Genomic DNA, 27,619 nt, shown 5'->3' with positions numbered 1-27,619 from the left:
GTGTATTGTGACACTGTGTTACTTTGCACGTTGCCACCTTTCTGTCTCCCTTCCGGGCTCTTTCTGTATGTGCCCCCCCCCCCCCCCCGTCGACTATTTCAACTTTCCTTCTCTCTCCCGCTACAACGGCGACACGCGCACTGGTGCTGCGCAGCGACCGCTCTCTCCTTCCCTGCCTCGTGTCTAGGCGAACCGCTTCTCTCCGCCCGCCTGCCCTTCTCCGAATCATTCTCCCCGGCCCCCTCCCTTTTCCTTCTTTTTTCTTAGTGGCCTCCTTGCCCTGCATCGTTGCCAATAAGGCTGCTGTAAATATGTCAAAGTGCCTAGGAACTGTCAGTCACTGGCACCACTGTCCCTTTTCATTTGCACGTTTGTAGGAGCGACCAGGCACGCTGTCTGCTGTCTTCACCATCAGTTCCAAAGCGAAATTTTTTTAAAAACCCTTGTGAAGACCAGTCCACTGGCCGAAACTGTCGAAATTAAACACTTGTTCTGCTTACTTTGTATCGTCGCTCAAGTTATGTACGTTTGAAAGGTAGTCTGAATAATTCCTCACACACACACACACACACACACACACACACACACCACGTGACCGGCTTCCCACGCTTCGCACACATACACTTTTTCCCACTTTGACACTCCGAATGCTAACGCATTAAAAGAAAAAGCACGTTTTTTTGCAAAAGTGGAACTGTATCTTCGTTCCAAAGCCGGCTGTGCGTCACATTGCTCGTATTTACTAAGATGTCTTAGGCACACACCACGGTTCCTGGAGTAGCCATCACCAAGACAACTCGTGCTTGGCATTGCGGTGTTTCATGCTGAAGGAAGCCAGAATTTACCGCACTGCGTTGCTTAGAAGAGAATAACGTGACGTCACTTCCTCGAAGAATTTTGAGATGACAGACGGCTGGGGCGGTGCCTGTCGTTTTCTGCGGACAATATGCAAACTCGAGGCACCCTTTTCTGTGCTTCGTGCGCAGTTTAAATAAAGAGACCTGACGTGACCAGGTGCCGATGTCACGTTCTGTTTTTACGGTGTACGTTATAAAATCCCAATTATGGCTGCTGCCCAAGTCTATGCAGAAGTAGAGAAACACTGCGGCACTGCGTACGCATGCTGTCAGACAGACACATACATCTGAGGACGGTGCAGGTCCTGTCCGATTCGAAAATAGTATAATACATACATACATACATACATACATACATACATACATACATACATACAAATATACATACATACATACTCTACGTACGTACTGCTTCTTTCAAAGAAAGCACTTGTCGTTCGCGAGGTACGGGGCACTTTTGAAGGGAGAATCCATAATTAGCCCATTGATTACAGCTATGACATAACTTTTGCAGCCTCTGTCTATATATTTTGATTGTCTGCCGGACGCTTAAAATGCGAGGTACTTTCCGTTAGAGTTCACAGACTGTTTCGGTTATCTTGCATTTATTACAATCTGGGCCGGTGCTCACTCTATACGGGGACCATATTTCACACGCCTTCTGTCCCCCCAAGATTATGAAGTAGACATTGGGTATTTGGTGTGTAGATCTCGGTCGGTGATGTTTTGTGGTCGGGTTGCGCGAGTGTGCTATTGACCGCACTCCTAGAGACCTAGTAGTGTGCTTGGTATGCTGGCTGTGCGAGCGGCTCATTATGTAAGCAACACAGTGGACGGGTCTGTTTCGCATACACGGAAGTGCGAGAGATGGCAATCGATGCACTTCTTGCACATTTCGGCGCGCTGCCGTTACCGCATGCTGCCCGTCGGACGTAAGCTGCGCTTTCGTTGCCTGCTTGTGCTGCGATACCCTAGCACACATCTGCGCAGTTAGCGCTTCGCGTGGACGGTAGCAGTTAAGCGGTGACGCGATAACGGAAAGCTATAAAAGGGAACGCCGAGGTCACCGCTGGTACCACCATTACAGGCGATCAGGGCTCAAGAGGCGGCGGGTGAGAGAGATACGGAGACGGCCTGGAGAGAGAGAGAGAGTCGATATAAGGAAGTATATTACTGCGCGATGGCAAATTGGACCGCTCACATTTGACATTTCGTGCGAGCGCGTGGTGCTGCCGCTAGCAGGCCGTACACGGCCTGTAGTACCCACTCGTAGGACTCGTCCCTAAGACCCAACGGACATCGGAACCGAGCGTACCTACCATCTGGTACTACTGTCAGTTCTGCGCGTTCTCCTCGCTTCGATGCCTTGCGATCAGATAAGCGGGCGGAACAACAACAAGGCCGTCGTCCCTTCGCGGCCCCGTTTCCTATCGGGAAGTGCGCATTCGGCGCCGTGCGCGCGGGCCCTGCCCAATGTCTCGTTGTTCCCGCGATCGAGCGAAAGCGCCGGTATGTTTCGGCTGGCGCCGGCTGCGCTTTCCCCTCCCCGGGCGTGTTTTGGTCCGGCGAGGCTGTTTGGTGACCCGTTTGTTTACCTACGGACGTTTACCTCGGGCGTTTCTTTCCCGGCGCGGCCTTGCGACTCGGCCCGGTGCGCATTGCGGTTCTGCGCAGGCGCGCTGTCTGATTTGTTTTGTTCTTTTGGGAGGATGGACGGAGGAGGCGTGTTGTCACGTGGTGCGAGGGCGCGAGGGGGCAGCAACCTTGGCGAGAGGTAAGCAAACGCTCGGTTCGGGAGGCTCACCCTCCCCCGCACGCTACTGTCGGGCAAGGAAGCGGGGTTGGGTGGGCTTGGTCGAACCAAGGGGCCCTTGGGAAGTCACTCTGCGTCGTCGCGTGCGTGCGAAATTACACGGGCGCTTTGCGAATGGTTGAATGGTATTTGCTCAAAGTGGTTTTGGTTGGGGTTGACGTTTGCGCGCATCACACAAAAGAAGGGGTGCACGTGATAGCATAAAGGCCTTTCTTTCTTTTTATGTAACCCGCACGCACACGTGCCCGCACACCTCACACACTCGCGTGCACGCGCGCGTAGTTACGCTTAATGGTATAATTTCGCGCATCTGCAATTGCAAACATTTGTTGCATAAATGATTTGTATGCTTAATCTGATTCATTTTACATGCATCATATTAGTCTCGTGTAATCCCAATGCACACGTTTCATATTTCTTAGTCTCGCACCATGGCGATGACTAGATGATCGTCACCTTTTCGAATCCAAACACAAGAGTACACAATCATGCTTCTGTTTGACGCATAGTTCGGAGAGAATGATCGTGGTTTTCTTGGCTTTATTTGTCTTTTCGTTCACTTTATTCGTGCTTGTTCGAAACCCCTTACTAGAGCACTGCACGGGCCGGGTAAAGCAATTTTTGGCGTGCCCGGGCTCGGCCCGGGCCTGATGCCTTCAGGCCTGCACCAGACACGCTTGAAGCAGCGGGCCTGGGCCGGGCCCATTCACTGATAAGCCTAGGTCGGACCTTCGAGTACATGCGGGGGGTCAGCATAGATCCGAGGTATTCTGTGCAAAGCGTGAGTGAGAAAAATTGCGTGGTAATTTGCAAACAAAATCAAAATGAGCTTTATTATTTTTTGTTTGATTTCTCTCTGTAAAAGGTCTTTTAATTATTTTTGTTGCCACAAAAACAAGCTTTGTTGTTGCAAAAGAAAAAAAAAGGTATGCTACAAAACTCTCGTGCTGCTTTTTGAAATTGCACTATTTATTTGCTCTCTATACAATTATTTTATTGCAGTTGCATCATTTTGCTGCTTTTCATTTATTGCACCACATTGATGATTGCTTTCTGGTCACCACAGTACACATATATAGCTTCCGCCTTAACAGTATTTGCGGTGTTCTTTGTGAGCTTTAAATTTGTGCATGGTAATTGTTTTGTCATGGAGTCGGCTGGTTTGGCATGGCAATGCATTTCCCACCTTAATTTTTTTCATGCCCAAATTAGAATATGTGCGTTTGAACATTCAGCTCCTTCTGCTCCGAATAAATTTTAAGCTTTTTCTTGCTGTAAGAACTATTTACAAAAGCCATTTTATTGCGATAGCAATTAGGACTCCGAACGAGCATTTGCACCGCTGCCATTGTGCTGTCACGGTATTGGCGCACCTGTGTAGCACGCACATGAAGGCTTGCGTTTAGTTGCAAACGGTTCGGATGCCAAGTCACCCTCTTGCAGGATATGAGACTGAGCTAGGTAACGCTCCATCTTGTTCCACTCTGCGTAACAAAACGAATCACCCCCACGCTCCGTTTATTCGGCTCTGCCGTAGCATTGTGCACTCGCACACTGTAGCGCTTGCACTGGTCTGGGTGGAATAAACAGTAAACGGTCAAGCTAAATCTAGCGTGGCCAAACTTTAAACGCTTTCCCAATTTTCCGTCTGTCTCTTGTCATGCACCATGAGGTGTGATGCCAGTAATGCCGTTGCCAACATTCCTCTCACTACAGCGTGTAGTGACATGGTAGGTATCTGTCGGGGCGCTGTTATTGCTGTGCAGCAGGAACATTCTCGCTTGTAGTGCCATGCCGCTTCCGCATATTGTTACAACACTGTGCGAGGAGGTAGAGTGCAATGTTAAACCTCGTTATCGCTGTCAATGCATCGCCTTCTCGCAAAACTGTCGCACATTTTACTAGCGTGTATAATTATTGGCGTTTACAGCATACATTGTGCACAATTGTACACTTGTGTGCCATAAAATGCTTTGCCAGAAATTTTTAACGCAGGTTTTCCCTATGTCGGCCCTTTCATGTTAGCTGTGCAAGTGCTTTGTAGGAAACAGTTGTTCACAATCTCCTATTCTTACTGCATGCAGTGCTATTGTAATGTCTTGGAATACACCACTGAGGCAATGACAGTTTTAAAGGGCCCCCTCACTAGGTCTAGCCATTTTGAGCTGACAAGCGTAGAGCATACATTGAGTGATAACGATCGGGTCCGCAAACTATTACATCGCTACGCACCGCGGAAAGATCTGAAATTTCAAACCGAATGCCGCGTTCCCTTCTCCCCGCAGCCGCGGCGCTCCAAGCTAGATGATGACGTGCACGTGCTAGTTAGAGTGTACTAGTACACTCTAGTGCTAGTGCGCCTACGTACACATGTTCACGCTGTGACGTAACTCATGGTGACACGTGACTTCGAGAATTATTCAAGGCAACATCTGTTATTCGTGTAATATGTTGCTGGACTAGATGAATTAGAGCTTAGAGAAATAATAAACCACACAAACTGAATGTCTGCATGTTTTTGTTTTACTTTGCACTGTATCAAGGAAGATGTACTTCTGTTTCGTCTGCTTGTTCCCACATCATGCAGTCATACGTGCAGACACCGAAACTATGCCACTTTCTACCTTGTTCCAGCGCGGGATCATGCTCTGTGATCCACTTGTATCTGCCTCAGTATTCGTGAAGCATAGACTTGTACCGTTAGCCAGGTGTTGTTGGAATCGCACCGCTGGCACGAGTTGTTGGAACCTCAGTGCTGACACCCGTTGTTGCAAACAGGTCGCAAGCCCCAAGGGTAGCGTTGGCCTGGCGGCCTGGGGCACTGGAAGCATCCGAAGGTCCCGGCAAAGCATGAGTCGACTGGTAACAGAACAACTGGTTTATTCTAACATCGCAAAAGAGCGCGCGGTCAGGTCGACCGAAGTGGAGAGACGGGAGAGCACGTAACTCAACGGATGAAATCGGAGCCTCTCTCTTGGCGTCCGGGGGCAGCTGCTCTTATACTTTCGCAGTTGAGGGCAAGAAGGAAGGCCTCGTGACGAGACCACGTGACGGCGGGTACGGACAGACTGAGAGACACGTTGAGACGAGTGTAGTGACTCAGCCGCCGAGCAGGCGCCGAACAGACCTCCTCGCTTCACACTTGGGGAGCTCCTCTCCCCGGCTGCCGCGCTTTGACAAGCGTGGGCACACACACACACACGCACACACGAAGACACGTGGCACTGAAACACGCCTGGACGCGCTTGGCGGGGAGACTGCGGGAGCTCCGAACGGGCCAAAATGTCCGCCGCTTTGAACGAAGCCCCGGCGTCCGTTGCATCCGCGCCGGCTATACCGCGCGTTGTAGGCGAAACGTAACAGACCGCCCCGCCGGGGGAAGGAGATCCCGATGGTCAGGGGACTGCATCCGCTGTCCGGAGGGATGTCGCTCGATGATGCTCATAACCGAAGTCGGTCGTCCTTCGGCGTTTCTTGAGCGCAGCGCACAGAGAAGGCCTCGTTCTCTCGTTCAGGTTCACCCAGGACACTGCAAAGTGACTTCGGGAGAGTTGACATTTTTGTTCTCGTTCCCGGCAAGCGTTAGAACTACGCCGAAACTCAACCGCTCAGTCAGCAAGCACGGCACAACCCTCAGTAAGCCCTGCCAGGCTCTTTCCCCTTTTATACTACTGCCTAGTTCCTTACAGTAGTTTAGCAGCACTCAGAACACGTCCACAAATTGGAAAATTGCACTAGAAAGCACATCATCACTTTGAAACACTACACAAAAGCAATATGTTAAAAATCCTGCCTCAGGAAGAAAAACATCAGTAACAAACAACTTTGAGGCTGATTCCTACGTTAGGGGCTTCGATTTAAGCCATCGGCGTTACCGTTGAGACTCCCCTTTTTGTAACGCACCTCAAAGGAATATTGTTGCAAAGCGAGGCTCCAGCGCAGGAGGCGGCCATTTGTGGAAGAGATGGTCTTCAGCCATTGGAGAGGGCAGTGATCCGTCTCGAAGCATGCGAAGCGGAGAACGCAGCGAGCGACCGTACACTAGCTCAGCTGGCGAAAACCCCGTAGCCGCATGCGGCGCGGTCCTTAATGCAAACATCACCCCAGGCAGACACAGCTCCCAGTCAGTTTGATGTTCAAAACACAATGCTCTCAACACGCGCTTCATGACGGAGTGGAGCTTCTCAACGGAATTCGACTGTGGGTGGTACACTGAGCTGTGTAACAGCTTTACCCCGCACCTTTCGAGAAAGGCTGTCGTCAAAGCGCTAGTAAACACTGTGCCCTGATCTGATTGGATTTATGCAGGAAAACCAACTCGCGCAAATATGGACAGTAGTGCATTGACTATCTCAACTGAGCTGAGTTCCTTAAGCGGTACTGCTTCAGGGAACTTTGTCGCTGGGCAGATCACAGTCAAAATGTGTCTGTACCCCGTGGTTGTTACCGGCAGAGGTCCCACTGTATCAATAACGAGCCGTCTAAAAGGCTCCGAAATGATAGGTACCAACTTCAACGGCGCCCTCGATTTGTCCCCTGGTTTGCCCACCCGCTGACAGGTGTCGCATGTCTTCACAAAGTGGTCTGCGTCCCGAAAACACCCTGGCCAATAGTACTCTTGCAAGAGACGGTCCTTAGTTTTCTTAACTCCTAGGTGTCCGGACCACGAACCCCCATGCGACAAGCGCAACAGATCCTGACGATAGCATTGAGGCACGATCAGCTGATCGAACTCCACTCCTCTGCGGTCTAGATACTTTCGGTACAGGACCCCACCTCTTTCCACAAAGCGAGCATTTTTCTTGGCGATACCTTCCTTGACAATGCAGCGTATGTTTTCTAGGCTGCCATCCTTCTTTTGCTCGGCTATCAAAGCCGCCCGGCTGACTTTTAGCAACCTATTAAGTCCGTCTGACGTAGGCGCGATGAGCAAATCTGCAGATAGCTCTTCTAACTTTCCCGCATCGGGAATTTCCTCTCCAGTATCTGGTGCCTTTAACGCTACAGGCTCAATTTTATTCAGTTCGGACGTGCTCTGAATATCAGCTTGCTGCACCTCTGACCCTTTCTCATTGTTCGACAACGTCGGCCCCGCAACTACCGCCTTTGCAGCGAGCTCCCGAACCTTCGATCTGGTTAAGGCCTGAACGCTAGCCTCACCAAACAAAAGCCCCTTCTCGCGCAGGAGGTGATCGGACCTGTTCGAAAATAGGTACGGGTACTGGGGGGGCAGCATAGATGACACTGCCGCCTCCGTCTCAAGTGCTCCGAAAGGTCCTTCAATAAGCACTTTTGCTACGGGCAGACACACGCTATGAGCTTCCACGGCTTGCTTGATCCATGCACACTCGCCCGTGAACATATCGGGTTCTACGTAAGAGGGGTGAACTACATCCATCGTAGCTGCGGAATCGCGAAGCACTCGGCACTCTTTCCCGTTCACGAGGAGGTCTCGCATGTAAGGCTCGAGAAGCTTCATGTTCTCGTCAGTGCTGCATAATGACAAAAACACGACTTTTGTTTTTGTTTCTGGACACTGCGCCGAAAAGTGACGCGGCTTCTGACACGTATAACACACGCGCACTTGCCTCGTCTCGAACCGCTTTCTGCGTTCGGCTTCGGTTGCCGCCGTCTCCTTACGTTCAGTCGGACACTGCGCCGAAACGTGACCCGGCTTCTGGCACGTATAACACACGCGCGCTTGCCTCGTCTCGAACCGCTTTCTCATGGGCGTGAACTTCGGCCTCTCAAACTTGGAGCCAAATTCACCCTTTTGACCGTCCTTAGCTCCGCGAGCCCGACGCGTCACAATCTCCTCGGCTAGCTCAGCGGCTCGAGCCACCGTACTAACGTCTGGCCTATCGAAGACCCAGTACCGCACGTTCTCAGGTAACCGACTATAAAACTGTTCTAGCCCGAAACACTGCAGAACTTTCTCGTGGTCACCAAACGCTTTCTCTTCTTTGAGCCACTCCTCCATGTTTGACATAAGCCTGTACGCAAACTCTGTATATGACTCACTTCTGCCTTTCTCGTTTTCCCGAAACTTCCGACGGAAAGCCTCCGCTGACAGCCTGTACTTTTTTAGCAGACTCGATTTCACTTTGTCGAAATCCTCTGCCTCCTCTCTATTCAAGCGAGCGACTACGTCGGCCGCCTCGCCGGGTAACAAAGTGAGCAAGCGCTGTGGCCACGTTTCCCGAGAGAACCCCTGCTTCTCGCACGTTCGCTCAAAGTTAACCAGGAACAAACCAATGTCCTCTCCAAGCTTAAACGGCCGCATCAGGTCAGTCATTTTGAACAATACTCGTTCTCCTGCACCGTGTGCCTGACTTCCATTACGAGCGCGTTCCATCTCAATCTCGAGACGCTTCATTTCCAAAGCGTGTTGACGGTCGCGCTCTTCTTTTTTCTCTTGTTGCTCCCGTTCTATCTGTTCTTTACGTTCACGCTCTTCTTTTTCTTTCTGTTCTTTAAGTTCACGCTCCTGTCTCTCTTTCTGTTCTTTAAGTTCGCGCTCCTGTCTTTTTGCCGTCTCCCTCTCCGAGGCTCGTCATCCTCAGCTTCTAACTCAAGAATAGCCCTTAGCAGTTCTGGTTTTCTGAGTTTGTCTGAGACATCCAGACCCAACTCTCTTGCAAGCTCCAGCAATTTCGGTTTGCGCAACGACTTCAAATCCATGGCTGCTCTGAATGCTGTTTTCTCTACTGCCTACTATTGTCTTGCCGCAAACTAACCCGGCAGCAACGACAACCACAATTACCAGCTCTGTTTCTGCAACTAACAAAAGCCTGGCAAAACTCAGAAGAAGAAAGTCCCGCACTCACCAAACCTCGCAGCCAAGAATTCAGCGCAGTCGTTCCGCTGCAGGCAACCAGTCATCACACAGGGCTCGTTGCACTGCTCCCGGATGGTAGTTGTGCTGCTCAGCATACAGTCAACCGCATCTCTTCGCTGCTGGCCTCCGTTGTCGCGATCTCACCGCTGGCAACCAGCTGTTGGTGAATCGCACCGCTGGCACGAGTTGTTGGAACCTCAGTGCTGACACCCGTTGTTGCAAACAGGTCGCAAGCCCCAAGGGTAGCGTTGGCCTGGCGGCCTGGGGCACTGGAAGCATCCGAAGGTCCCGGCAAAGCCCTGAGTCGACTGGTAACAGAACAACTGGTTTATTCTAACATCGCAAAAGAGCGCGCGGTCAGGTCGACCGAAGTGGAGAGACGGGAGAGCACGTAACTCAACGGATGAAATCGGAGCCTCTCTCTTGGCGTCCGGGGGCAGCTGCTCTTATACTTTCGCAGTTGAGGGCAAGAAGGAAGGCCTCGTGACGAGACCACGTGACGGCGGGTACGGACAGACTGAGAGACACGTTGAGACGAGTGTAGTGACTCAGCCGCCGAGCAGGCGCCGAACAGACCTCCTCGCTTCACACTTGGGGAGCTCCTCTCCCCGGCTGCCGCGCTTTGACAAGCGTGGGCACACACACACACACGCACACACGAAGACACGTGGCACTGAAACACGCCTGGACGCGCTTGGCGGGGAGACTGCGGGAGCTCCGAACGGGCCAAAATGTCCGCCGCTTTGAACGAAGCCCCGGCGTCCGTTGCATCCGCGCCGGCTATACCGCGCGTTGTAGGCGAAACGTAACAGTGTCCTCGTGCACAGCATGCAAAATCATGTGCAGCATGAAACGGAACAATTGCTACGCCTCGCACGTGACACCATCAGCGGAAGTGCGGCATGCCGCAAAAAAGCGAGGAGAAAAAGAAATGAAGGCAAGGCCCGTGACGTATGCGTCACACGATCCTTGATGTCCGGAGTGTGAGAACACAGGGAAGGAATTCCGCTTGTGGAGGCTTGACGGGGCAAGTGGAGAGGCTATTAATGAGCCGATTTGAAAATCTTTTGTGGCAGAACGCTCCCTAGAGGACACCTGACAACTTCCAGCATACAATCAAAATTTGCTATGGGGTCTGGTAGGGGCCCTTTAAGGCATATATAAATTCCTGTGGTGGGCCTGGGCTGGGCCTGGTCATGCAGGCCTGGACTTGGAGCCACAGGTGCAGTTCAGGCCCGGGCCAAAAAATTCGGCCTGTGCAATGCTCTACTCATTACACGATGCTTTGTTTTCAATTGTTATTATTGCTGTTATTTGCGTGCATCGCTTGCTCTAACAATGGGATGTTTTCTGCCTGTTGAACTGTGTCTGGATGAAAAGCTGCTGTCAAGCTAATATTGTCTTCAGCTTCCTCCTCCGGTTTTCTGTACTGAGACCTTTGTCTGTCAAAGAAATGCTTAATAAAATGAAATAAAAATAAGCAACTTCCATGGAGTGCTGGTCCTTGACGTGCCAGAAGATGACATAAAGGCAAAAGACAGGTGGCTGAGTCAAGGTCACACTAGCTTCCTGTGACTGTCATCAGCATTCATGATGTGTAATCCAAGCCAGGTAATTATTCAATATTTAAGATAGTTATGCCTCATTCAAAAGTAAATGATAGCTGAAGTGACCTTGTACCGAAAACTGCAAAAAAAAAAAAAAAAAATGCTGTGAAATCCGTGACATCTGAACATTGTGATTGGCGTCAAGAATTGGGCTGACCAGTAGGAGCAGAGAAATTCTACTGTGTAGCAAAAATGGGAGGATCAAACAGGGTGCTAATGGTATAAAGAAAAAAGAAATTTTGGCCAGCATGAAATGTCGTGTAAAACTGCACGACATGGCACTCTACTGTGAAATTATGGTACTAAAGTTGGAGCTCCCAGCGGGTCCACAAATTGCTGTGCGTAAGTTGTGTCATTAAATGCACCATATGTTTTCTTGTGAAAAGCATTGATCACATTGTGTGCGCATCTTTTTTTTTTTTTTAGTTTATGATGATGTAAAGAATGTTCACAATTGCAAGCGGTGCGGCTATGGTACATGCACAGCCATGCTACATGGCTATGAGTGGAACTGCAGAGCAGTGATGTCCTGCAGTGTCTTTCAATGCATGACAGTGCACATAAACGCATTTTACCTTGTGTGAGTTAGCGAGTCCACTAGTTATTTGTGGTCTGCCTGTGAGATGCAGCATACCGTCAACTCTGTGGGTGAAAAGGCTTCTTAGATAAAGGGTTTGTCAGCAGTGCCAGAATGTCCCAACCTTTCTTTAGCTTCTAAATGATTGGTGTTCACTTTGACAGAAAATATTGAAAGGGCATATATGCAACTGTATGAATTATTCAGCAGGTTCTGGCTCGCACTTGTCGGCTTCTCTGTCACGCTGACATACAATTGCTTTCGTGCTTACTTATCAGAGTTTCCAGCATAGAACTTCATGAACACAAATGATTGTATAAATAAATGTGTAAAGTGTTCCCCGGTGGTCCTTACGTAAATGGTAAGCCCTGCATTGCATTGAAGAAGACGGGTGCTACATCAGCTGTCAATCCTTGCAAAGAGCTTGGTTCTCTAATAACAAGCCTTTCTTTCTTTTGTTTTACCCCCACTGAACAAATGTACTGAGACGTCTGAGAAGAGTACTAGCTAGATTAGTGTTTCCATTTGAGTTAGTGCTCAAGGACGCAGAGCCGCCTACACCCAGAAAAGTTGTGCAACACTTCATTGGGTGAGAATTTTAAGCTTGAGAAAAAAAAAAGCATTTGTGCTGCACTTAAATAAATTTGTATATGATTTTACAACATCCAAAATTGCTTTCACACCATTTGCTATCTGATGTTAAAATTTGAAGGTTTCTTACCAATAAGTATAACAGGCATATAATGCAAAAGAACACTACTGTAATGACATGTTTTCTCACTGTATGTCCTCTGAATTGGATGGCAAACTGCCTTGCACCTTATGGTAGCATGTATAATGCCTGGTGTTGAAGAGGTGGCACCTCCTCTTATTTGTACTCCTGAATCAATGCAGAAATCTGAGTTTCTTGGGAGTATTCAAGCTCATTGGAAAATACATGTACAATTTTTTATGTGAGAGATAATGACATTCCGACATGTTATCATTGGACAACTACACATGACTCCAGAATCTAGCTTTGTCTCGCTTATACATACCGTTCCAATTTGGCTGCTCAGAACCAGTTTGTCGTGAAATCGTGAGAACAACCTAGATGGTGTTAAACAAATGTTCTAGATGCTTTAGCAACTTTCAGCAAATGAGATCACCAGCAAAATGAGGTGACATTTGAGCACTTCATGGCATAGCCCACAAACCTGCAATTAATACTATAATGTCCATAGCGCTTGTAATATCTTTCATGATGTCGTCACCAAAGCAGGCCAGCATGAAAACATGGACACCTGAGTCTTCCTCACTGCCTTCATTTTACTTGGATATCTATCTTGACGTAAAGACTCTCATGCAGAAAGCAAAACACTATGTCAATGTTTGAGCATTTTGGTTTAGTACAAAACATTTAGCTAGTGGTATGTCCTCTATGAGTACAGTATGCCCAGCCCCAGCTACCTCTAATAATTATGTTATCCATACTCATTAACATAATTTTAATAGAGGCATGGCATGTCTTTTGGAGGTTTGAAAGCAAGCTGTGCATGTAGTGAGGGCAGCAGTGCAACAGGCATTCGGCTGCTCTCTTCTGAGCTTTGTAGCTATGAATTAATGGACCAACACTGAGTTCTGTGAACTTTGTCTCTGGCCCATAAAATGCACATTTTTCACCTTTATTTTACATCAGCACAAACAGCATTACACAAAAATTGGCTGTTGAATCAGTGCTCTGTAATTAATTAGTGAAACAACATTTCATCTTGAGAAAGGGCATCATGAGAAAAGAGCATGTTAAATACAATATTTATATCTCGTTTCATGTTGAGCACTGAATTGCATTGAGCAGTTTTAACCCAGAATACTCAGACTTATACATCTTTTGCTGTAGACCTAAATGTGTGTTAATGTATTGCACAATGAATTTTGGTCCCCAAATTGCTGAGTTCTTACTCATTTGTATTCAGTATTGGAGTATCCATTTGACCAGACATGTTCACCCAGCTTCCCTGTTGTGTGCAGTGACCACAGATTACTCAATTAGTAATCTTTTTATTCATATCCTCTCTTACCCTAAGGAGGTGCGAATAGGTGGCATTGGTATTTTTATTTATTTATTTACTTATTTTCAATACTGCTGCTCTCCTTCAAGGGCGTGGCAGTTAGGCAGTACAATAATTCGTCTGTACAGTGCAAGGAAAACAAAGTATAGGTTATGCAAAAAAAAAACATTAGTGCAAGTTATACGTACTATACAATTAATACCATGTCAACATCAAATGGAATAGTAAATAAAAAAAAAGAGTTTCATAGAGTTTTCATCGCCATCATCTTTACATCATCGCTTTACATCATCGCATAAAATGAAGGCATAAAAACCAATAACTTACTGTGCTTCTAGTTTTGTATGTGACAAGTGTGTATGCCTGTGCCTATTTTTCATATTCATACATGGGTCATGTGGTTGCACCTGACTGGTCGCTCTGTTGTCCTAGCCTCTGAATGCGATTAACTGTGCCTGTATGATGAGGTACAGTTCACTTCAACATCTCTTAGTTATGTTTGCTGGCCACTTGTAGCCTGAATGTATATTAAGAATTAGCATAGTGTCTGTGCACTTTGTATGATATTGTGGTCATAGTGACTTTTCAGTGAATTCATTCTAGTGTATGTAATGGCATTTTTAACACTATTTCATTTTCTTCCACAACAGGCATTTCAGCGTTGGTGAAGCGGAGTGCCACGCAGCTGGCCCCGTATCCGGCCAGCCGTTACTCTAGGAACCCAAATCGCACGAGTAAGTTCTCCAACAGATTTTGTCGCTTTTGTTTTGAGCTTTGCACCCCTTAAAGGGCTGTGGGACTGTTTCACTTATTCCTTTATTTCTTTTCACATCATTGTGTTCCATCAGGAGCCGTTTTAACAGGACTGGGTGAAATTAAAGAAACAGGGTTTGATCGTTTACTGCTGAAAAATAATGCTGAAGCAGGAATGGCATTCGAATTTGCCAATCACTGAAACAAGTTTGACGCAGGTACTAGCGGTGTACCTATATCATCTAATGTTGGCTTACATTCGAGAAAAACATGTAGAAGCTCAAAGGAAAGTGTGCAAATTTAGGCCACTAGAAAAAAAGGTACATTTTCTGCGAGGACAGCAGCAGCACCGTGCATAATGCTGACGTTGTTAAAGTGTAAGGACTTGTAGAAGCATTAAAAGTTGATCTAATCAAATGAACTCATTGTGGCTAAATAATGCAAGGAAACACATGTGTCTGGAAGACGAGACAAGGACAGCCACCTTGTTGTTTCTTATGTTTCTAGGTGATAATGGTGATATCCTGCATGTACTATATTTGTTCATGTACCAACTCTAGTTGAAAGTCAGCCCCTTCTCTTGTTCCTTCACCTCTGTACGTGTGTTTCCTTTAGATGTTTAGCTGCACGTACAGAATTGCTGTGTTTGTTTAAGCTCTTCTTGAGTCGTATAATGTCGATATAAGTATGTCATAAACCTCAACGGATCTGCATTGTTTCTGTGTGAAAGTGTTTCACTATAGTAAGTGCCTCCTGTCACTCAAATTTCTTGGCATGGCACTACCACCTTAATATTACCATCCCATATACACACAGTGCATAGCAATCACATCAGTAGTGATAAGGTGATAATGGTATGCTAGAACAGTCTATTTAACCAGATTGGTTCCTCCTAGAAGCAACTTATTATCCTTGACATAGCTGCAGATCTCAACATATCAGCTGCTCATTCTCCAAATTTGTGAAGGTATTATTATTATTATTATTATTATTATTATTATTATTATTATTATTACAAGGGCTTACAACTTAAGTTGAGTGCTTTCTTTCTCTCAAACTTGTTTCAATAGCCTATGTGCTCAAAGTTACCTGCATTATTTGTTTGTGTTATACCATGCATCTATCTAAGCTCAGAAGTTGAATAGCTGTTATTATTTATTAAATGATTTTTTTTTTTTAATATCCAGCATTCGTAATGCCATCAATTTTCCATAGTGCTTGATCCAAAGGGCTTGATGCCCTATTACATTATAATAATTTGGGGGTGCTGTCACACTATGATCTAGGCTTTTCTATTAGTAAATGAGTCTCTCTAGTCTTCTGCACTGAGAAAATATGCCAGAATCCATCAGTATTGTAACATTGCTTTTGGGCTGTTGCCTGCAAGTGGTTTAGAGTGGGAACTTTTGCAGCAGATGGTAATTAAGGCTGTGGGCATTGCGAAGCTTCTACGTGCAACCTTGTATACAGCTTAGAAAAAAAAAAGTGATAGAAATAACAGGAACATTTTCTCTTTTACAGCCATCTACAAATATTGCAAATCCTCTTGCAAATTAAAGCGTAAAAATGTCTGTAGCGCTGTCTTGTCGTGTCCACAACTTTTTTGTGGAAATGCACGTGTTGCTTTATGAGTTGCCACATTGTGGCGGCCGAATTTATCATTCTGGTGTGTCACAGTGCCCGAATTCATTGGGTCCAGCAGACGTAAATGTGCAACACAATCATGGGGACTGATGGGTGCGTGGTGTCTGACAGATCGGGTCAACTTTCTGGACTGTCTGTGTGTTGGCACTTCTTTCCTTACAGGCAGCCTTTGAGGTAATCTGCCTTGGTTGGCAGCCAAGTGTTGGTGACACAGAGAAAGGCTCTGGGCCTGCCTGTGGCGTGGGCGACTGGCATCTCTCGGGGGAGTTAAATTTAGAGCACTGTGTCACAGAGCCAAAAGCTCCCGTCATGCTTGCTTAAATGTCCTTTGTCTAGCCCCGTGCATGCTTCTCATCTTGTTGTGACTTTATATTTCCTTGTTGCTCTCGTGCTTCTTGATGAGGGATTTTGATGACACGTCAGGGCATCCTGCTGTTATGACTGGTGTGGTGTACCCTTTGCCAAGCTTGTCTCAGTGTGGCTGAAGGTGTAGGGTATTGTAAACTGTGCAAAAGACTTGGTGGTTTTGTTCTACCATTGACCCCTGCTATATCTTTTTTTTTTTTAACAAATTCCTCTTTGTTAAGAATCTTCCTGGAAAACACGTGTCTGACTCAAGAGGGCTGGCATTTGTGCAGTCATGTTGGTTTGAAGACTCGCTGCCAACTTCCATTTGTAAAGCACTTACTCATTTCCGCTTGCCTGTGCAATTTGTTTCTTTCAGTTCGGGGCAGTGACCCAGCATAGCAACAGTCCCACCATGTATATCCGAGCTGTAGCAAATTATGGAAAATTAATTGTAAAGGTGTTGCCTTTGAAAATTAAATATGACACCAAGGTACTCTGCATGTTGCTGGTGGCATTTGTTTTTTATAGTGGTGCATGTGTAAAGGATGCATCTGGGTTTCTTACATAAATACACTTTGATGTAAACATAAGCTTGTCAACACATTTTCTATTGCTTCGCAATTCAAAAGACAGTTGTTGCCTATCCATGGTCCTAGGCTCACCTTAGAACATGCAGAAAAAGAAAAGCTTGTAGACAGCATTGTAATGAATTTACTTTCATTTTGTGGCTTTTGACACCAACAATTTGATGATGGCCTTTATGGAGAGTGTTCAGGATTACTTGTAAGATTTACCGAAAGGTCTGTCAGTAACTAGAAGGTTAAAGAAACCAGCCGGAAGCCACATAATGCTATTCGTCATATTTTTTTTCGTATGTTTTGTCTAGTTTGATGCTTTAATGCAAACAAAAACCTGCTCCGATTGTCCTCCGTCTGACTCCTTGCATTAATATTCTTTCCCTTGCGTGTTCCTTAAGCTGTCGCCTTTAAAATACCAGGACACCTCACGAAGCTAGGGTGAAAATTAGGGGCACATCACCAATGAGGACTGTCTGTTGATAGAAAAGTGAAATGTCTGCTAAAGTACAGCATTTGTCTACTTTGTGTTCAAACAACCTGATGCTGTACTGTACACTCTTAAACAAATGTACACCCTTTGGGTCATATCTTGCCACACAACAATAATTGGCGTCTGTCTTGCTTGTGTTTCCTTTCTTGAAAACGCTGCGCTCGCTACTTTCCTGTTGAGAATGCTCTGTCATGCTGATAACATGCATGCCGTTCGTGACTTGGAAGTACCGAGCTCACAGCGTTGAAGAAAGGAAATGCAGACAAGCCAGACGACAATTATTTTTTTGCGGCAAGATACGACCCAGCGGGTGTGATTTTGTTTAAGAGTGTATGACACCACGTCAGTAATTTCAGAGGCCAGGCTCTGCTGTGCACTGCTGCCTTCCTTGAATCAGGCAGTTTCATGGAGAGGGTGCCACAGTCCCACCTAGTATCATATAAAATATTTAAGTACACAGCAGAAGTGTAAAACAAATGTGTTTGGTACCCTGCTCAACCACCCTGTTGCAAGAGTGGTGCCCTTATCACCACCATTACTACAACTGTCATCAATAATGCAAATAACAACAGCACTGTAAACAATGACCATAAAAAAGCTTGCAAGCTGACTCTCATGCACTGTTGTGACCCGTGCTGTAATGATGGTATAAGCATGCAGAGCCATCCCGTGCTTGGACACACACCTGATATTGTTACTATATATATATATATACAGTCTAGCCTGGTTATAACGAAGCCAATTATAGCGAAATAGCGGTTATAACGAAGGCATTTCAATTTCCCATTCTCATTTTTGCATTTTCAATACATTTTAGGTCCAGTTTTAACGAAGTAAATAAGAGCGCGTCAGCGGATATAACGAAGACATTTAATACCAACTGAAAGATAATCTGTCAATCAACACATTTTTGCGTCCTGAGGCGATTTTTTCTGCGAGAATAAGAGCAAAATTCGGCTGACAGCGTCCTTTCGTGGCGTCGTCTGCTCTCCTGCGGAGCGAAAGGTTGCTTCACTCCGACAGCGCCTCCGACAGCGAATACGACGATGCTAGTTGTGCCCCTAGCCGGTCACCTCCGCAGCGGCCATCGCAGCTGTTGACACGCTACGGATGTACCTCGGGAGTCTGGAGTTCGACCAGATCTTTGGTTCGCAGTTGGATGGTATGGAAGCCGCAATCCTGAAGTCCGCACTCGCGAAACGTGTTCAGGGGACGCTGGACCACTTCTTTCAGCGGCAATAAATTGGTATGCCCATGTTTGCATTTTTTTTTCATAGTCCACATATTACGAAATAGTGGATATAGCGAAGTGATTTCCGATTCCCGCTGACTTCGTTATAACCGGGCTAGACTGTATATATATATATATATATATATATATATATATATATATATATATATAATCTCTTAGGATGGGAGGAATCGAAACAAAGAAATAGCCCATATCTCTGTATGTTTTGCTCCAGGTGACTGCTGTTGTTAGTGACAGAAAAAGAACACTGGAAACATAGTCGTACCAGCTCAAATTGTAGCATGCTTTTGTTGTCATGGCTGTTTGTTGGCGTCTGTTTTCCTGCATATGCATAAGAGACAGCACACTCTGGGAAGTAGTGGAATGATGAGCAAGAAAGTCCAGACGATCTTGGAAGCCAAGTGCTCGATAGCCACTTTCCTAAGGCAGCGATCCATCACTGGTGTGTTGCAGTATGTGGCCACATCGAGGTGCGCAACTGGGTGAGCAGCCTAGTGGCACAGTTGGGCAACTGCTCAGTGGTGGAAGGCTCACTCATGGTCATGCTGACGCGTCCGAACGAAGTCTGGGCAAACGTGAGCTTCCCCCACCTGACGGAGATCACAGGATTCCTGTTCTTCTACCGAGCCATGGGACTTCAGTCGCTGGGACGGCTGTTCCCAAACCTGGCTGTCATCCGGGGAAATCAGCTGTTTGAGGTACCCATTCTTTTCTTTTCTTCATTGATTTATTTACTCACTTGTTCATTTCCATTGCAGTCTCTACAAGAAATTAAGCTGAGTGTAAATACAAGCACATACAACCAGGAATAGAAGTCTAAATATCTTTTTAACTGAACTGCTTTGCAGTGCAATATTATGGTCTATAGCTTTTATTGCTTGTAGGGACGCAAATATGAGTGAACATAGTCTTTGTCACTTCACTGTAAACTGCCTAGCGCTATGTGGGATAATAATTGCGCATGTTTATGTAGTAGTAACAGTTTATTGTGGCATTTTGGACATTTCAGTAGCTGCAGAGAAAGCAGCTACAACTTGCTGTCAAAAATTTTGTCTGAAAGTCTTAAAGGTAACACTGAGAGGTAACAACATCTCACCTACCCCTCACCCCTGTGTCGCACTTACTGTAGAGTTTCCTACAAAGTTACTAGAGGGAGCGCTGGTGGCCATGATTGTCTAATATTCGTCTTGTGGCTTCAGGCATTCTTGTGGAATTATTACATGCTGCATTTGAAATTTTCAAGCCATCATCTTTTTCTTGAAGGCAATAAGACTGCATGCATGCACAATCAAGGAAGATTTTTCCATTTATAAAACAATATTTTGTTTGAAAATGATCAACTTGCAAAGTCACAAAGTCATTTGAAGACTGAAAGACAAAGTTTAGGCAAATCCATATACAGCCCATCATTCCCACGCTGGCCGAACTACCGCACTTGAAGCTCCCATTAGCAATAGTGCCCGAGCTCCCTCAACTAATTTTTGTGGGAAGCACTTCCATTTCAATACATCACTGTGAGGTTTACAAGTACAGTGTGTGATGGATTAAAGGCTAAGCTGCATTGCCTGTCTCTGTGGCTCCAGAATTATGCCCTGGTAGTATACGAAGTGGAGTCGCTGGTGGAGCTGGGGCTGTCGCGGCTGACGGACATCCAGAGGGGGGCTGTGCGCATTGAGAAGAATCCCAACCTGTGCCACGCAAATACGGTGGACTGGAACCGGATAGCTCCACACGCGGCTGACGTCCACCACATTGTGGACAACCGGGACCCCACGGAGTGCACGCCCTGTCCCGAGCACTGCCCCTTCAGAGATGGTCGGGTGGGCGTGGGCAGCCGCCTCTGCTGGAACCGTGAGCGGTGTCAGAAAGGCGAGTCTTTATTCTTGTGGAATACTTCTGTTAATATCTTCACGAACACCATTCGCAAGAAATTCAGGCTTGTTGGTACAGTTGCCTTATCCAAAACATTATTTGAGTGCAGAACAAATGATAAAAAAAAAAGAAAGTAGCAGTGAACAGCACAGATTGCTAGATTTAACTCCCCTGAACAGAATCTTGACTCTCCTGATCTAGATATAGGTCCTGGTTCATCAACCATGCATTGAACTATGCTTGCAGGTGATTGACATCATATTCTAACAGTGCAACCAATACACTGTTGTGAGTAGCATTGGGGCTAAGTTGCAACGAAATTTAGCTATCAGAGAGGGAAGCCATCACAATTAATCAAGGATATTCTATCACAGTTAATCAAGGATATTTCAAATGTTCTAAGGTGCCAAGGTGCGTAAATGATGGTCAGCAACTGAGCAAGCGCACCATCGTCATATCTCCTACAATTCTTGTGTTGCAGTGTGCCCTTCGATTTGCGACCGGAACCACACCACCTGTGACAATGAGGCTGGCACGCGCTGCTGCGACCCCAAGTGCCTTGGAGGCTGTGGTGCTGGCTCAGAACGGGAGCTGTCAGTCTGCACAGCCTGCCTACACTATACCTATGAGAATGGCTGTGTCAACACCTGTCCACCAAATACTTATGTGGTGAGTAAGCAGAGACTTTGTGTGTTTGCTTCTTGCGCTCGAAACACTAAGGTTCCTTCAAAGGTGCAAAACAGTATATTCCACTGCCATTTCCATTATGCTTGCCTTACACATGTGCTTGGACTCAAGATTGTGATTCCAGTATGCTGCTTTGACTAGCATTAATTGCACCCTTATTCTTGTTATCACCATTTCCATCCTCCTTTTGTTCCTTTTTCCATTTCTCCAGCACAGAGTAGCAGGTTAGAGGGCATAAGCTCAGTGTAACCCGTCTGCCTTTCTGTAAATAATTTGCCTCCTCCTTCTGACACGTACTGCTGACTTGGGATGTTGTTATGTGCAATTGAAATGCATTCTGGTGATATTGCAGTGTGCATCAAATTGTTTGTGCAGGTGTGCAATGCTTGCTGAATTTTCTGTAGTAGTTGCCATCACAATCCCAGTGTGCACGCAACTTGTCTCTTCTTATGTTCTATAAGAGCTTACAGTGGCCTTTTGAAATTTATGGAACTTGCACGTAAACCACGAATCTCCTGAGCGACATGCTCTCCCATCATTGCGTGTTACCGACAGAGTGAAAATGATTTTTAAAGAAATTCACGAGCAAGCTACCATGCAGTGTGTCATCGTATTGTGATTGAAAAGTACAAACTGTTCTGCCATCTGTCCACGGTGCGTAGAGCCCTACAAATGCAACAATGGTGTATTAAGTACTTGGGCTGTGTTGCCTGGTGGTTGAATTCATTTGCTTAAATTCATGTTGATTGGCTGCAGTTCATGGGACGCCGCTGTGTAGATGAGGCATACTGTCGACGCCAAGAGGCGACAGTGGAAGGCACCATCTGGACCTTCATTCCCTTCAATGGTTCCTGTACGCTTGAGTGCCCACCCAACTATGTCCGTGAGGGCCAAACATGTCGCCAATGCCACGGAATTTGTCCCAAAGGTAAATTGTACTTCTTTTGTACATCCTAATGTTCACGTCCCATCATTCATGTCCGGTCTTTAGGAAGAACTTAGTACCACAGGTACAACTGTCTCTTCATTCATTTGTGAAACACTGTCCAGAATGCACGATGGGACAGTGATCACCAACTAGATCGTCATCATCATCATTTATTATCTTTAAAGACCTTTTTAATTAAGGGAGAAGCAAACACATTAGTAAAACACAAGTGTCACCACTATAAACAAAAATAAAACAGCAACGGTGAACTTGGAACCTGTCATTGGCTCATAGATTTTGTGATTGGTGGTGCGTCCTATCCTGCGTGATATCACTACTTGAATACCGCAAAATTAGTGTGCCAAAGCTATGGTAAGGCTAGTCAGACACAGGTAGGTCTGCCAATTGAAATGTCAGCCTGCCAACACTGAATCAAGTTGAAATGTGCTAAAAAGCATATTTCGATGAATCAGTCTTGCTTCCGCCATGTCACGGGTTTGATCACTCTGCCTCAAATTGCAGCCATATATATTTAAAAAATTTTTTTTTTTTTTTTGGTGCGAAAGCATCAAATGGCCCATTGAGCGAAAAAGCTGGCAGCGTCTGTAACAGCAAAAAAAAGACGGCACCAAACTTCCCATTGGCTGTGACGCCACATCACGAGCATGCAAGGCGCACTCATGATGCTGGCTCACGCTTGCTGGCTCGAGCCTGGAAAGGGAACACTTGCTGGCGCGTTATTGCATGAGGGGAGAGGGCATCGCCGTGATGCCACATTACCCTTGCTCTTGCTCTCGGAAGTCTATGTTATTCGGGGGTTCCTCGTCTGCGCAAGCTCTCACCTGCATTCTAACTTCTCATCGGTAAGGCTGAATAAAAATGTGCCAACATGTCAATGTGCTGACTTGCCTGTGAGGAGTTGATAACTTGGAGGACCGCTCAGCAGCGTTCAATTGGACATTAATGCTTCTGCATTCACAACTCGCAAGAAACGCTTAGGTGTCATCCGATTTCTTTCTTTCTTTCTTTTTCTTTCTTCTTTTGCAGCTTTAGTTGTTTTCATGGTGTAGCTATAGCACCATGGGCCCACTTGGCGAACAATGCAGAATGCCTAGCATAACTTGAGTTCTAAGCTTTAAGGTAAAAAAGACATCTCTTTTTTTAATTACCGTATTTTCGCGATTCTAAGCACCCCCCGATTCTAAGCACCCCCCTCTATTTTCGCGAAAAAATTTGGAAAAAAGTTTGCATGCGAATCTAAGCACCCCCCTATTAGTTAGAAGGAGCACATAGCCAAGGCTGCCAGGCGCGCTTGTTCACTCTGTCATCGAGCCGGAGCCGTAGGATAGTCAGAGTCCCGAGGTGGCACGGCGTCCGCGGCGCGAGTACGCCGTACAACCGGACTGTACGGCTGTACGGCGAAAGCTGCAGAAAGCGTCCCCATCAACCATTGCAAAGTGGATTTTGGATGCTTGGAAGCGGGTCCAAGTGGACGTTGTGGTCAAATCATTTAAGAACTGCTCGATCACAAACCACTTTGGCGGAATGCAAGACGGCCTGCTGTGGGGCACCGAGAACGGCGGTTCAAGCGTTGCGACGAACTCGAGTGGCAGTGATAGTAACGGAGCATCCGACACAAGCGGTGGGTTCACTGTCTGCACTGATTTTTCTTTTGGATGTCTGCAGAATAAAATTTTATTTCTCACACCCGTCTCGTCATGATGTTGCAGCGAAAAGAGCAAGGGGGGGGGGGGGGGGCGCATTCTAGATTTTTTGAATATAAGCACCCCCCCTCACTTTGGGCATCGCTATCGTGAAATAAAGGGGGTGCTTAGAATCGAGTGAATACGGTATATATTGAGCACCACTCTCACATAAACAAAAAAATTACCGACGATTACGTTACTTCCTAATGCGAAATTTGAGCGCAGCAAATAAGCTGTTTCACCTTTTCGATAGATTGAGGCAAAGAAATCGAGCAACACATGTATGCGCTATCACATAATTTTTTTTTTATTTTTCACACGTATTCCTTTAACAAAGACTCCACTAACAGTTCTTGACAGTCATGAAGGAAGCTTTGTGGTCGGAGAAATAGACTGATATATGTTCGACTTGGTACACCAATGCTTGATTCTCAAAGACGAGATCTATACAAGTGCCTCGCGAGGTTGTCACAGCCGTGGGACGCGTTACGAGCGAGAGGAACGGGATGTTCTCCCGCATAAGTGTTAGGAAATTGCTGTTTGTCTTTATGTCAACATTAAAGTCCCCCACTACTAACATCGGTGTGGATCGATGGACGGTTAATGCGAGTTGCAGGATGTGCACGACGTCTTTCGTGAGTGCGGTAGGGGCGAAGTAGGCAGCTACTACCAGCAAGATAATTTCGCAGTGGCGAACGGCAGCGGCAATTTCGGCTCGGGCGGTGCACATATACAGATCCGCCGCCACCGATCTGGCTCTCTGATTGCCACCGCACAGGGCGAACGGCAGCGGCAATTTCGGCTCGGGCGGTGCACATATACACATCCGCCGCCACCGATCTGGCTCTCTGATTGCCACCGCACAGGGGTTGCATTGGAGGAGGAGCGAAGAAAGGAATTAAGTTCGAGCCGGCGCTTTGACAACTGGAGACTCGCAGGAAGAGGGGGGAGGGGGGCGGCGTGTACACCCAGCGGCAAACGATGGGGGCAGAAGCGCGCGCAGCAAGCGGACAACACGATAAAGGGAGGAGGGAAGAGATAGCAGCGACTGACTGATGCCGCTGACGCCGATAGTGAGTCAACCCCAGCTGCGGAGTTGGTTTCAGGGACAACGCCGCCGATGCCGACACAAACAATATGATACCCTCGCTTCCGCAGCGCTAAGAACCAGGTCTAGCCGTGGGAAGGTGGTCACGTATTCGTCGACGTGCCGGGGCCTACGTTAAATAACCGGCGCGTCGGCAACTGAAGAGCACCCTATCCGCCACACAAGAACAGGGGGGGGGGACCCTTTCCTCCTCTTTCTGCATGGCGGCGACGGTGTTCTATGCAGTCACGTTATCTTGACTCTCTAGCGGCGTCAGCGGCATCCAGCGGTATCAGTCGGTCGCTGCTAGCGCTGGGGGGATGAAAGGGGGGCGGAGCTGGTTACGAGGCCGACGACAACGCCGACGACGACGCGAAACCCAGGAACGGACGCCAAAGAGCTGCGCTCTAAAACAACTTGCAGTCGAACTTTGAATTGAATAACTCATACTTGCGGCTGCAAGATTTCTAAAATTGGGAATGTAGTTGAAATGGTAGCTTCCTATGTTTCATTACAGCAAGAGCAATCGTTCTGGTTACCGTGTTGTGAATGAACATTTCTTTACTAATATCTAATCAATCAATAGTTGTGTAATTGAACGTGTCGGAACTGCCATTATATTTTTATGCGAAAGTGTCAAATGGCCCATTGGCTGCGATGCTACATCACGAGCGTGTGAGGTGCGCTTGTGATGCTGGCTCGCGCTTGCTGGCTCGAGCCTCGACAGAGCAGAGCGGGCGAAAGGGACCACCTACTGCCCCAGTATTGTGTGAGGGGAGAGGGCATCACCGCGATGCCACGTCACCCTCACTCTCGGAAGCCTGTGTAATCCGCACGTTCCTTTTCCGTCCAACCTCTCACCCACGTTCTAACTGCACTTCGGTAAGGCCAAATCAAAACACACCAAGCATTTCAACGCACTCACATGCCCACGAGGAGTTCATAATTCGAAGGACTGCTCAGCGGCGTTTAGTTGGACATTAATGCTTTAGCATTGACAACTCATAAGAAGCGCTTAGGTGTCCTCGGGATTTTTTTTGTTGTCATGTGAGTAATATAATGTAAAGCACATGTGTAATCGTTGTGAGTTAAAGGGAGTGACAAAAAGTTTTCGAGGTACCCATTTTTTTAATGCAGTGGTTAGAGAGTCTAATCAAGAAGTGGGAATGCAGAAAACGCTGTGAAACATTCTTTATCTGAATTTTTCTATCTGCGATGAGGATGTAGATGTCCACTGGAAGCATGCTGAAAATGGTCATAGGTGTGTCTGATAGCAACTATACGCCGGTATTAATGGCAGCCAAATGACAAGTGCGGCCATAGCTGTGAGAAAGTATTGTTTTGCTTATCAAGTCGGTGTTCCTGCGATTCATGCTTTCCTATGGCAGCCAAATGACAAGTGCGGCCATAGCTGTGAGAAAGTATTATTTTGCTTATCAAGTCGGTGTTCCTGCGATTCATGCTTTCCTAAGTGTTAAATTATTTCTGTGATAGTAGCTACGTGTTTTCATGGTTTCCTGTCCAAGAGCTTTGATATTTAACCAGTCAAAAAGAAACCAATCGGATTGGAAACAAAACAACACCTTCACACGTGATAGGCAGTTCAGCCTGTTGCTGTAGCCGTGCTTGCGCTTTTAATTTCCGAAGCATAGAATAAAGCGCAAGTGTCTAATAATATACCAACTGCTATTTTAGGCAATAATTATGCTGCACTTAGTAACAGTTGAGTTACGTACAGTAATCTTGTAGACTACATCCGAAGTACCAAGGTTTCATCGCCAGGCCTGTCCACTTACTGGCGTTTGAGACTTTATTTGCCAATTTCAAAGTATAATTCCTACTTAAATTGCGAAGAGCGTGCTGGATTCTGTCACTATAAATCATGGTCATTTCATTTCCGTCAACGTCTCACGACACATTGTATCACTCTATACAGTAGTCAGTCACTCTATACAATCGGAACTTCATTATAACTAAGTTGCATCAGACACAAAAATACATTAATTCCATTCAGTATTCATTATGAGCATACATTCATGACATGCTGATACCAGTGAGCTTTGCTTCATTACACATATATGATAATTTGTTATATCCATGTTTGTTATATTGAGGTCTGACTGTATTCGCAACAATCTTGACTACCTATGGTTGCTGGCTGTGATGGTCACTGTATTCCTCTGTTTTCTTTTTGTCGTTTTCACAGTGTGCTCGAGTTTTCTGGTTGACAGCATTTCATCTGCCCAGAAGCTCAAGGGGTGCACGTACATCAACGGGTCACTGGTCATCCAGATTCGAGGAGGAGGTGAGCATGCAATGAAAAGTAAAAAAAATGCGGCTGTATTTTCATCAGTTTATGGGAATCAGCCTGTTGGCTAGTTGGTCTCCCTCTTCATTGCAGTCATGCAGAAGTTAATCAAGCGTGTATGCATACACATGTGGTCCCGGAACACACATGCTCATGCATTCTCTTCTGCATCTCCGCACTGCACCGGCTCGATTCGTCTTAGGTGACCTGGCCACCACTGAGT

At 46.5% G+C, this 27,619-nt stretch overlaps 1 protein-coding gene across 3 annotated transcripts in view; it reads left to right on the top strand.

The window, feature by feature from the left end:
• The window catches only part of LOC126541752 (insulin-like growth factor 1 receptor), a 239,561-nt gene that overhangs the window by 137,220 nt on the left and 74,722 nt on the right, over positions 1 to 27,619 (top strand). For all 3 annotated transcript variants that reach the window (XM_050188677.2, XM_055076895.1, XM_050188678.2), the window contains exons 3-8: positions 14,394 to 14,477; positions 19,262 to 19,506; positions 20,392 to 20,677; positions 21,162 to 21,349; positions 22,124 to 22,295; positions 27,295 to 27,393. In XM_050188677.2, coding sequence (XP_050044634.1) covers positions 14,394 to 14,477; positions 19,262 to 19,506; positions 20,392 to 20,677; positions 21,162 to 21,349; positions 22,124 to 22,295; positions 27,295 to 27,393 — 1,074 coding nt within the window. The remainder of the gene's footprint in view (positions 1 to 14,393; positions 14,478 to 19,261; positions 19,507 to 20,391; positions 20,678 to 21,161; positions 21,350 to 22,123; positions 22,296 to 27,294; positions 27,394 to 27,619) is intronic.

Source organism: Dermacentor andersoni, chromosome 2, assembly GCF_023375885.2.
Source record: "Dermacentor andersoni chromosome 2, qqDerAnde1_hic_scaffold, whole genome shotgun sequence".
NCBI classification, from domain to species: domain Eukaryota; kingdom Metazoa; phylum Arthropoda; class Arachnida; order Ixodida; family Ixodidae; genus Dermacentor; species Dermacentor andersoni.
This window is presented reverse-complemented; position numbering and strand designations above follow the sequence as displayed.